General features: G+C 39.5%; 1 protein-coding gene across 2 annotated transcripts in view; it reads left to right on the forward strand.

Moving 5' to 3' along the window:
* The first annotated feature begins 6350 nt into the window (after nt 1-6350).
* Nucleotides 6351-13166, forward strand: part of Mnt — a 103093-nt gene continuing 96277 nt past the window's right edge. For both annotated transcript variants that reach the window (XM_065231121.1, XM_065231122.1), the window contains exon 1: nt 6351-7076. In XM_065231121.1, coding sequence (XP_065087193.1) covers nt 6392-7076 — 685 coding nt within the window. In that variant the 5' untranslated portion in view covers nt 6351-6391. The remainder of the gene's footprint in view (nt 7077-13166) is intronic.

Consider the following 13166-nt stretch of genomic DNA (forward strand, 5'->3'; position numbering starts at 1 on the left):
TTTTATTCGGGCAGAACTTATTCTAATTCTGTGGAAGTTGAACGGCAGAACGGGCTCGATGAGAGCGTGGAAAATTTCCATGAACATAGGAGCCGGATTCCATCGAAACTCCGAACGGATATTCTTCATATATAGTCGGTGCGCGGTGCGTACGATGAAACAACATGCGTAAATATATAATTATCTTATTTTCCTCCGTTGTCCGTCTTCTCGGCGGTCATTGAATTTATAGCCCAAGCCGTTTCCAAGTTCCACGTTTCACGCAGTAGTAGATCTTTGTGTCCACGGAAATAAGAAAAAAAAATCGTTTCTTCGCTACGCACACTATACCTACGCACCTCTTGAGCATACCAGACGTACTTTTGTATGAGTTTCGTACCGTTTTGTGGAAGAAAATTTGAAAGTTTTTTTTTTTTTTGGCCACGTTCGATGAAGACCAACTTTTCCTCTGCATGACGTCAGGCATTTCGATGCATTATGTAGCTTTTACGTCTAATTTAAAGGAGCGATTCGATTCAACCAAGAAAGCCCCACATCTGGCCGAATGTTCTAAAAATACGTATTTTTTCAACGGAAAAATAACTGAAAACAATTTTTTTCGAACCTCCCCGTCATGTCAGAGCGATTTTTATATATAGCTGAAATCAGCGTTTGTTGGATGTATAAATAATATAATAAATATTATAATACAACGTAAAATAATATAATATAAATATAATATAAATACAACGCTAGAATAAGAGGAGCGGGATTGATGGGTCGACGATGACGACGAAGGCAACCAGCGACCAACGACAGTCATGTGTTGATTTGTTGTTTGTATTTTGGCTTTGTACATTATTTCACATTCTTTTGCGCTCTTTATAAGAAACGGTCGATGAGGAGAGCATTATAAAAACGCTCACTGGTCGGTTCTCCTCTCACGCTCTTTTAGCTGTTGTACAGATGCACATCATGTTTTCTATGCCACTCTTGTGTCGAGGGAAATTCTGCCGCTATAGCAGTAGGAGTAGTAGTAGTAGTAACGTTACCTTTGGAAAACGCGCTGCAATCAGTTGAAAACTTTTTATTTTATTTTTTTTTGCGTTTGAGATGTATAAATCACAGCATTTTGCCTTAAAAGAGTCAGAGTTTTACTTTCACCGTGAACATGTCGAGAGTGAAAAATTTGCCAGGAAAACCATCTTGCAACTAAATGGTTTAAATAAGATTAGTTCAAATTAAATTAAAAAAGGATCTACTTTGTGTTTTTCCTCGAAGTTTATACTCTTCGGTTGAATGGAGTGAAGAACTTGCGATAACCGAAGTAAGTACGTAAGACGCATGGTAAGTCATCATTCAGGAAACATCAGAAGAACTCATCTGGGTCTCTGCACAACGCTGCTTTAAAATAGTGGTTTTTAATGATTACAGAGTTAGTTAGTTAGTTATTTTTTAAGATTTTCGGCTCCGTAAAGTTTTCTTAAGACAGTTGAGCCTTACCAATTAAAATGAAAAAGAAATCACCTTTACATCTACATAGTATTCGTTGAATCCGATTCCTCAATCAATAAAAGGGTATTTCGATAATGTTGAGTCTATTATAAATTCAGCTCCCACTGGGTGTCACATTCCTGAGTTGAACTGAGATAAAAATCCATTTCCGTAGACTCTAGACGTTGTTAGTCTGTTAGATAGATGTTACACCTAATTGCGTCAGACAAAATTTAACATTCGAGTAGATTGGCGGATCTGCTCGATCCAGCTGGGTCCAACATAAATCAATCCCTTGAGTGCATTGAAGCGCCTTTGAGTAAATTCAAGAATGGTAAAGAGTTAAGCTGGGCTTAGACAATCAATTAGTCATTGATCAACTCAGTTGAATTCAATTGGTTTGAAGAGTAGGTGGTTCATCGATGATTTTGAATTTTTCTTTTTTCAATTCGAGTGAGTTGATCAAGTCAGTTGAATGGCATGGTTTCAACTGAGTTGATCAATTGACTTGCCTTGTCTAAACCCAGCCTTAAGAGAAGATGATGACTTTTTCAGAATGCTTCTAGTTTGTTGTTCCTTACTGTGTTCTTAAGAGCTTGATTTGCTCAGAGAACTAACTAAATGAGAATGTAGGATAATGGTCTTGCTTGGAGTCTTCATTGGAAACCTGGAAGCTCGTAAAATTATCTTCTCAGTGATGTTTTAGTATTGTAATGTTGCTGCTATTACAATTTAGATCGAATTAACGTACAGAATGTTTGAGGTGAAAGCGCTGTTTTTCCCGCTGGAGGAATACGCCCGAAAATTAGCTTGTGGTTTTTTCCTTGATTTTTTTTTCCGTACTGAGCACCAATGCTACCGACGCCAGGGAGCTCCCACACCTGGACCCTACATATCGACTCATCAAATCGTGAACCGGGGACCAACGGGTTTACTTCCCTTCCGAAGGAAGCCGTGATCAGAGATGTTTTGCCTCAGAACATCACGGCGACGCCGACTGCGATTGAACCCAGGCCCGCTGGGGTGAGAGGCAATCACGCTTACCACTACACCACCGGCGCCGCTTAGCTTGTGGTTATTCGGAATAATTTGCTTGCGGAGCTGGGTTTCAAAATGCGCTCAAAACAAAACAAATATCATGGGATTAACAACAAGTGTTTCATATGTAAAATGCAGAGTGACCAGTGAATCGGGAAAACCGAAAACAAGCTGGAAATTTTAAGTCACCGGGAAAAACCCGAAGGATGCCAAATCTTGAATTTTCAAGAAACAGTCACTAGTGAAGAACTATTATAAAGAATAAAGATCTTAGAATGAATTCGAGAGATAATACCAAGATATTTCAGAGGATATTTTCTAGGGAGCTTTAGGAAAACATCTAACCGAGTTTTTACTAGAACTCCCAATAGTGAAGAGGATTCCAGGATTCGTGAGAAATACCAAGTAAAGCGAATAATTTCAAACGCATTTCGGGTGAAATTTCTAGATAATTTTAATGAGAATTCCATGCAATTCTCTAGATGATTTACAATGAGAACTTCAAGATAATGCTTAGCAAAATTTGAAGGCAATTCTTGGCGGGAGAATTTCCCCTGCCCGAGGGTGTTGGCACTATTTGCTCACAAAAGCTAATAGTTCTTCTTCTTCTTCTTCTTCTTCGCATTTCAAGCATATCGCATATTAGCTTATTGCGTGCTCTCAATTTAGTGTTCTAGATGCACTTCCACAGTTATTAATTGAGAGCTTTCGATGCTTGTACCACTTTTGCATTAGTATAATTGTGTGGCAAGTACAATCATACCTTATGCCCAGGGAAGTCGAAAAATTTCCTGGACCAGACCGGGAATCGAACCCAGCAACCTCCAGCATGGTCTTGCCCATGCATTTGTAGTTGGCCTTTTTCAATTGTTGGTCGAGAATCTGAGGTGAATTGAAAAAAACTGAAGTTCCATCCGTAGTTGAAAATTCTAAGATAATCTAATGACGAATTTTAAGAATTTTTTGGAGTGTTCTACAGAGGATTTCTGGATAGTTATACAGAAATATTCAAGAGACTTCCAAGGGGGAATTCAAAATTTATTTTAGAAGAATTCTGAAAAGAACTCTATGAAAGTAAATCTAAAGGAAATGCTTGAGAACAGTCAAACAAAAGCCTGTAAAGTTTTGAGCGAAGACTTCGAATGTGTCGCAGAACCGAATTCAAGATCCAGCAAAGGTGCTGCGGTCTTAGAAGTGATCCATTTAACCTTCGGCTCAATCGAATTCAGTTTTATGCTTAGTTGAAAATTTGAAATGCTAATCGAGACTTGCTGGTCACCATGAAGATGGAGGAGATCTGAATGAATGTATGCCCCTAGGGTTGAGTTCGGAAGCAGTCAGAAAAGAACTTCTCAGGGGGAGAAAGTTGCCATGCGAAGGTACCTCTTCTCGTATCAGTGGCGTATCTGGCGTTAAGAAAATGCGGTTCGTTCCCGTTTTTTGGCAACACGCGATGTATGTCTTTTTTACTGGAATTGCTGGAAAATGTCGCATGCAAGAAATACCGAATATATAGAAACGTCAAAGTGATCCGATGCCAGCGTTGCGGCGAGTAGTTCGCAGAAACGAGAACATTCAAACTAATAGTTAAATGTGTAAACGATGATCCAGAATGAAGAATTACGTCTGTTTGTCTGTGCCCTGATTAAGTATCTAAAATACAAAAGCAGTTTTTTCGTTCAAAATCAAAAGAACGTTCATAAAAATAGCATTCCACTTGCCTATCGAAACGCAGTGAACTCAATTGGGTTCTTTAAGGGTATTGAGGTAAATACATATTCGTAATCTGCATTAAAAATGGAACCCAAACCCAAAATTTTATCAATTTTGGTACACTGGAACTATTTTAAATAAGTTCGATTACATTTGCAAAAATCACCTTATTAGCGCCCCTCGGTGTCACTTTGTATGGGAGCGAGCTGTCAGTTTGTTAGTTTAGTGTCAAACAGTGAAGTTGTTATTTTGACTAAAATCTTAATTTAAAAATCGAGATGAAAGTGTGTGGGTTCGAAAAAAATACCGCTGTGCTCAGAAAACGAAGCTCTATCGGATGATGTATAAAAAACAATGCATTTTTCAAAATTAAAGAACCCAATTGAAAGAAAACCGATTTTAAACGAAAATTCTCGTTCTGTCGTTCATTGCGGTTTGATGCTTTCTGAATCTTTAATGAACGTAGTCCTTCCTTCTCGAACGGAATAGTTGGGTTGGCGTTTGAAGGCAGTAACCACTCGCTTGTGATCTTCAACGCAGTACGGAACACTTTTTCTTGAACTCACTTTCTTCCGATCGACAGTTAAACGTTCTCAGAAACGTTTTATGACACGAGAGACAGCAGATTGTTAGATTCCCAACATCTTTCCGACGGCTAGGTGCGAAAGATGTGGGTTGTTGAGGTGAGTGTGCAAAATATGTTCGCGCACGTGCTGTTCCTTCGACTCCATTTTAAAAACTGTTAAGTGTAAACAATACACACTGAGGCCATCTCACCCAAAATGTCATTAAAATTAATCCAAAGGGCAAAATATTACAGGTTTTTTTTTTTAAAGTGATGCAATTTAACAGTGGACACCCTTTAATAGTGTAAAAAGTGTAGATAGGCGCGTTGCCATCCAGAAGAACAGCTGTTATTTGATATGTTATTGATGAATTATTTTAAAATCAAGATTTTCTGAAAAATATCTAGTCGTCTAAATTATAAATTATAATTAAAATAAAACATTTTATGGATATCGACAAAAATGTCCAATGTTTTGACAATAAATATCATGGTTACAATGACAAAATCATTGTATTTTGATTGGATTTTTTATGGGAACTCAACTGATGGTTCAGAGAATGAGTTGTAGATTCAACATATGACAAAATTCAGTGGTACTAACCGTCGTAAAACCTGTGCTCATGATGACCAGTCTATACATCCTTATCCCAAAGTCTTGCGGGCTCATCCGCGGGGCGTATGGAGTACCAATAAGATGAACTCACTGCCTGAAGCACGTTCGGGTATTACGATGAGAGTTATGCTACAAAGGAATAAAAGTATCATTGAATATTTGTCATATGTTGAAACCTAAATCTCAATATCTCAATAAAAGTTGTTGACTCTCTTTGCTATTCAAGCGTTGTTAAAAGCATCTGCCTCGCCAGAAATTCCCAAACCCCCTCTGATATGTAAGAATGGCATATCCAATACAATCTCCCTTCCATATAACCTAAACCGACCGCTCATGTGCTTGTGCAAGATCGCTTACGAGCTGACTAAACCATTTGTTTACTTCCACGTAACTTTGTTATTCTCTGTTTTGACTCGTTCGGTTTCCACCACCGTAGTCTCGCATGCTTACACTTCTATCGATTCCCTTTCACACCCGTATTTATCGCCATGTTCGCCTTATTGCTTAACTTTCCTCGTGCGCTCTTTATGTACAAATCCTGCACAAGTATTTCGAAAGGGGGAAACACAAAACTCGAAACTTCATGGACGTCGGTTCTTAACAACACAACCACCACGTCACGTCCAATACTACAGACAATCTTCCCCGAATCTGACGTTCCCCAGTTGGTTTGGATAACTTTCTCTCCTGCTGCAGCCGATCCTCCAGCACAGTCTTAATCCGTACGCCGACCAGATCGAAGGTACGGCCGAGCGGCAGATCAGATCAGCTTCCCAGAGCAGGTGCGAAACGGGGTTGAGTGACGGTGAGGGAGGGGAAGGCGCGCGTACGCGAAAATAAACATCTACCGTTATGATTTTAATTAGATGCAGACGAGTGTTTCCAGCAGCCACTTGCTTTCCACAGAACGTGTCTTAATGGTGTTTTTTTCTTTTCTTCGTTCGTTTCTGTTTCTTTGCAGCGATCTCGACGGGAAGCCGTTGAAGATGTTGTCCGGGTTGGATGCGTTACTACAGGCGGCTCAGTTTCTTGAGCTGCAAGAACAACAGCATCGGCCGACGCCTCACAGATTGAGCAGCGAAGTCTCGATCATACCGACGACCAATAATACCCAGCAACAGAATGGCACCGCCAACAGCAACAATAGTGTACATACGAACAGCGTTAGCAATAATACCATTAGTTTTATCCCAAGTAACAGTAACAGTAGTGTAACAACTAGTGTAAGTGAGAATCGGTTCCTACCGCCGATCGGTAAGATCAGCAACGGTACGGTGATCTTGACGGCAAGCGGTACCAGTGGTGGCAGTGTTCTTGGCCAGAATGGCTTGATCAGTAGTGTTTCGTCGGCAGTGTCCTCGCCGGCGCGGATCCTGTCACCGATCAGTGTAGGCAGTGGTACCACCACGGCAACGGCCATGGTAGCCGGTCTAGTGCCACAAGGTACGACCGCCTATCTGACCACCACCACCACCATCAACAACAACAACAACAACAGCAACAGCACCTCGAATCAGTCGTTGATTGGAGCGACGGTGGTGTCTTCGACGACGTCTTCCCCGCGACATCAGAGCGCTGGCAGTGGTGCGGCCATCATTCCACTCATCAGTGGATCTCGGAAACGTACCATCAGCAATGCCAGCAGCCACAGCTCCGGAGGATACGGAAAAGGTCAGTATTGTTCTGTTTTGTATAGACCTCCATCAGGAAGGGCACCAGACGAGCTGAAACGTCAGCCAGAGCATTCGATGTTTTCTTGTTTGAACCGCCCGTAAATGTACGGCTTACTTCGCCCCAAAATTATACGCTTGACATAATTTTACTTGCTACATTTGCATCACCAACCGTGACTGGTGTGGTTCACGTTTTTTTTGTGTTCGTTCGGTTTGGTGAAGATGCAAACATTTATCCAAACCAATTAAACCGTGGTTAAAGTTGATGTTTACGATCGCAATACTTTCCACGCAGTTCAGATGCACGAACACTAGTGCGTTGCACACTCTCCCTCTCTTCATTTCGTCTAGTAGTGTGCGTGATCGATATCTCTCTCGCTCTCTCAAATTCTGCGCTTATTCTCTCGAGAGGAACAGACCGCGAGAGAGTGGAAAACGAACACAACCAAATGCGAAGCACGTGTTAGCAGCGTATTTCACACAACTATTAGTTATTGTAAGTGTGTGGTTGTTAGTACACAAATTAGGAGCACTTTAAAAATATTTTGTTTTTTTTTTTGCTACGCAATCAACCCAACCTCCGCTTTTAATCCATTGCTCTCTTATGAATGAATGGAAAAAGAGCATAGAAACGGGTTTTTGTTTTTAAATAAACAATTGGGAATGATGAGTGCAATGGCACGTGTAAATGTGTGCGTGTGAGGGACCCTGCTTTTTATCAATCACAGAGTAGATGATCAGAATGAAACATAGGAATAAGACGAATACGAATCAAAGCAGTGGCACGGTTGCTTTGATATTAATGTAGGTGGCAGTTTAAGTTGGAGCGTTTTCTAAATTTTTTGTTCGTCGCTTCCTTGCAGATTGCAACAAGCAATAAAGCTTTAAAATGTCAGTTGAAATGGACTGCTTTTAACAATCTAAAATGATGCGTTGAATAAAACAGCACTGAATTTCACTTCTGACACTGATATTCTTAGAGCACCCGCACCAATGCGTTGCTAAAGCTATTTTAGCAACCTCCACCATAACGCACAGAGTGGCCAGATTATTTTTTTCATTATCGGTAGTTATCGGTAGGTCGACTTAAGAAGACTTTCCCGATACTTGAAACTTTTGTGAGCGGGGGGGGGGATGACTCTGTGCTCCAGAACAATACACTGTCCTTCAGTTCTTCTGCTTTAAACGTGTCGAAATCAATTTTTCTATTTATAATCTAAAAATCTGTGATTCTCAGTAGGAAAAGTGAAAAATCGGTGGTTTTGAATCTTTCGTCTGTGAATCGGTAGGCACCCCGAAAATCGGTAGGACTACCGATAAATCGGTAGGTCTGGCCACCCTGATAACGCAGTAACCACACTGGGGGTTGCTATTCAAGTGCGAACAGCGGGTTGACAAATATAGCAGCGCGATAGCAACCGACCCAAGCGTTGCTATCTATGAAATGTTTGGTTTGTTTTTCTCATGAACATTGTGATATATGAATGAATATGGATCTGGGACAAAAATGTGGACCTAAGGGACAGCAAAGCATTCCTCTGGAAGACCCGGAACATCCGTAAATGTGGAAAATTAGTAAAAAAGGATCTAGATTTTTTAAATCAACTTGTTATGCTGCATGAATGAATTTGGATTTGAAACCAGTATGTGCACTCTGGTGGCCATGGAACGGTCCTTCGAAAGATCCGAAACATCCTTAAAGGCCACCAATTCGTAGAAAGATCCTAGAGCTCCGTATTTTTAAAATCACCTATTTTGATGCTACATTAATGAATTTGGATCTGGGGCCAGCATGCGCACTCTGCTGGCCACGAACCGGTCTTTCGGGAGGTCCGGACCATGCGTAAAAGTGATAAATTCGTAAAAAACGATCCAAGAGCTCCACGTTGTAGACTTCTTGAAGTTTCTAATTATCTTTTTTAAGCTTCCCGCAATTATACTGAAGTCAATTGAATTATTTTGAAGTTTCTTGATCTTCCTTTAGGTTCCTACAATTTTCCTGAAGTTTTTAAAACTTCATTGAAGCTCACGGCACTTCGTCAAAAATATCTCTCTATCTCTCTCTCATTCTCCCTAAACTTCTGTAGACTTCCCTAAGGTTTTGAATCTTTCCTGAAGTTCACTAATTTTTCTATTGTTCCGGAAATTATAATCATGAAGACCTCGCATTGTTTCTTGAAGCATCGCAAAATTCATGAAATTCTTGAAATATCCCATAATTTCTTTGAACTCCTTGAAATATTCTGCAATTTCCCTTAAATAAAGGAAACTGACAAGAAGATATCTAATCATCTACGAAGTTCCGAGAACTTCCCAAAATATAATGAAACTACCAAAAAATCTATATATTTCCCCGAAGGTCTCTAGACGTTCTTGAAGATTTCTGAACATTTTAAAATATCACGCGATTTTCTTGAACATCATCTGATCGTTGCTGAAGTTCCTGCAGTTCTGCACCATGGAACTTCCTTAAAATGATCTCACATGTAACATCACTTATGTTTCTGAAATTTAAATAAAGGTCTTGGTACTTTGATGATGTTTCGGATATTCCCTGAGTTTCTTGGAACTTCTTAAACATTCTTCAATTTCCTTGAAATTAGTTGAACTTCTCTTAGTTTCTCTGATCATTCCTTCTGCTCTCGAAGCATTCCTGAAGTACTCTCAATTCTATTGAAGATATTGGTACTACCCTGTCAAAAAAAATCTCGCATGCAAATCTTCAAACCAGGGTTACTTCCACTCACTTGCTATAAAAAATTGTGTTTCCGAATTATGAAAACATTAGATGTGATAATGATAATTAGTACTTGTAAGTTACAAGAAGAGGTCGTGAAGTATGTGTTTGACACATTAAACCTGTCAATTTCACTTTTAGAGCGTCACAATCGACCATCTTATGATGGTGGATTGTGACGCTTTGAAAGTGAAATTGACAGGTTGTATGAGTCAAATACATTCTTTACACCCTTTTCTTGTTACTTACAAGTACAGCATATCATTATATCATCTAATGATCTCATAATTTAGAAAACCATTGTTTTATAGCAAGTGAGTGGAAGCAACCCTGCTTCAAACTTCCCTGAAAGTCTGGAATTTCTTGAATTTCTCGAAGCTATGAAGCTATTGGAAGTGCTGGTAATATCTCGTAAATTCCCTAAAGCTCTCTAGTCTAACTTCTTTTAAGTACTTGGAAGTTCTTTAAAATTTCAATTTTCTCAAGTTATCTCCACTTCTCTATATCTCCGAAATAATTTTGACTTCCCTAAAGTTCTCTAGATATCCCTGAATTTCTCAGATTTTCTTAAATGTTGCTGCAGTTTCCTGAAGCTTTGAAATTCCTGAAGTTTGCCTGAAGTTCACAAAAATTTCCAGAAGTTTTCGGAACTTCCCTTTTCTTCCCGCAGTTTGCCTATGAAACTTCCCTGAAATTCGCAGTACTTCTTTTCATTCCTCAGACACTCCTGAAGATCTCTAATGCTTCCTGAAGTTTACGGAACTTCCCTTATGTTCTTCTGATGATGTTCCTGGAATTATCCAGAAATTAATTGAACTGCCCAGAAGATCTATAAACTTCCCTTTAAACATTGAACTTTATTCCCTGAAGTTTTTTACTATCCTTAAATGTTCGGAACTTCTTGATGGTTCTCTCTATTTTGCTGAAATAAATGGAACTTCGATAAAGTTGTCGAAACTAATCTAAAGTTTCAGGGACGTCCCTAAGGTTCTCACAGTTTTCCTGATATTCATGGAACTGCCCTAACATATTGAGAACTTACCCGAAGTTTACGTAACTTACTGATTAAATTTTCCTGAATTTAATGGAACTGCCCTGAAGCGTTTGATCTTCACTGAAGTAAATTTAAGATCTTTTAACTTCCCCAAATTTCAATCAATTAGAACTTCTTAAAGGTTCCAACATTTTTTTCTGATGTTTATAAATCTACCGTATTAAATTCGACCAACCGAGATTTATACATTCACAAGCTTAAAATATGTAACCTAGTAACGGGTGGCAACTAAAATTTTGGAATTTTTTCGAGGCCTCTATGCTCAACAACAAACGAGCTCTCTCTCTCCTCTTTCTGCTAGTATTTTCTGTTTTGTTTATGCTTGCTCAGTTTTGCTCAAAATGCCGTCGAAACAAGAAGTATTTCGCGAGCGCGTTGTACAGTTCTACGAACTGCACAGAAATCTCGGCAAAAAGTATACGGTACAACATTTTAAAAGCGAAAATGTTGCGGCTTCGACTGTTTACCATATCCTAAGATCCCCAACAACTGCTCGCAAGCAAGGTAGTGGAAGACCAGCCAAAATTATGGACGCAAAAGGACTTCGTTCTCTTTCTCGTGCCATGGTTCAAGCCCTCTGGTTTGGCAATCAATCAATATGTGTACCAGAACGAATGTTTGAAGAAAATTTTGAACCCCTTTTCTACAAAAACATCATGCTGATGGACAATACGTGTTTTGGCCGGACAAAGCGTCATCGCATTACGCCTAAAAAACACAATCGTTCCTGAATACCCATTCGATCCCATTTGTACCCAAAAACCACAACCCGACAAATCTGCCTCAGTGTCGCCCAATCGAAGATTTCTTCGGGGTTTTGAGCTCCTTGGTGTACAAAAATAACTGGAGAGTCACGAATTGCAAACAGTTGATTGGTAGAATCAAGAGATGCATTCCCAAAGTTGACATGAAGGCCGTACAACGCTCCTGTTCCGACATCAAACGGAAGCTTCGCCGAACATCCGATTACGGACCGTTTTCAAATGTTCACTAATTTTTTTTCAACAATGGACAATGTATCTTTAATTTCAATAAATCAGATCTTCTTCAAGTATGTTTGTCTTTTTTTGACAGCTTGAGAAAGAAATTCCAAAACTTTAGTTGCCACCCGTTAATCCAGATGGGCATCCGAAAATGCCTTTATGCATTTTGGTGTGCACCTTTTATAAGAGGAGCATACGAAGATCGATATTTCGATCACATTTTACGAATTGACCACTGTTATGGATGTTCCGGATCTCCCAGAGGACAGTTCCGTGACCACCAGTGTGCGCATGCTGGTCCCAGATTCAAATTCATTAATGTGCATCACAGTAAGCGATTTAACAAAAAATCGCTGGGCCGTGGATCTTTTTTGCGAATTGATAACCTTTACGGATGTTTCGGATCTTCTGGAGGACCGTTTCTTGAGTACCTGTGTCTTTAGTTGGATCTTAACCTGCAATATTCAGTGTTCATGGTTAGGTATATCAATATCGTAAAAAAAAACAATCACGAAAGTCTGTGATCAATTTCAGTTTGAAAATCGACGATAAGTTTAGCAACTATCGGTGCGAAAGCCGAAAACGTAAATTCACAATCATGATAGTAACGACCGGTGCGTCAACAAGTTGCTAACTAAAATAGCAATGGCTAATGTTGTCAAACTAGCAGCCCGAATAGCAACGCATTGGTGCGGATGCTCTTAGCAAGCATGATATCAGGCGCTACGACTTTGACATAGGAATCCTTATGAACATCACTAGGTGTACCAGTTATGGCTATCCGTTCCTATTATGGTGTGTTTTTCAATTATGGCCTATGGAATTCCCATAGGCTACAAGTGGAACGCACCATAATAGGATCGAATATCCGTCTGATACATCTACCCTAGTGGACAGTTGAAAATCTTATTTTAATCTCAATAAACTTACTAGTTTGTATTGAATATCAGCAGGTTCCATTACGATTTCAATGTCATTTGCGCACTAACATTGAGGCTAGTGACATTGATATTTCAACTATATGAGCTGATACTGACATAAGGTGGCTAGTAAAAATCAGTATTTTGATATTGAATTAATGTGAAATGAACCAAAGTGTAAGTGTTGTAAATCTTAAATTACATATGTTTGACAATATGTTAATCAACGAATGGAGCAATGGAATTTTTTTTCGCTATCAAAGTACATCAGCTTCCGCTCAAAATATGACAGAAATCATTCCAAACTTCCAACAAACATTACTGCTGCATAAAAGCTGAATAAGCTCTTTTTCAGCTTTCATTGCTTGTTGAGCGTTCGTCCACTGCATTGTCG

Source organism: Ochlerotatus camptorhynchus, unplaced genomic scaffold (assembly GCF_037179485.1).
Source record: "Ochlerotatus camptorhynchus isolate MF236.1 unplaced genomic scaffold, CSIRO-AGI_Acam_v1.1 ptg000343l, whole genome shotgun sequence".
Lineage (NCBI taxonomy): Eukaryota > Metazoa > Arthropoda > Insecta > Diptera > Culicidae > Ochlerotatus > Ochlerotatus camptorhynchus.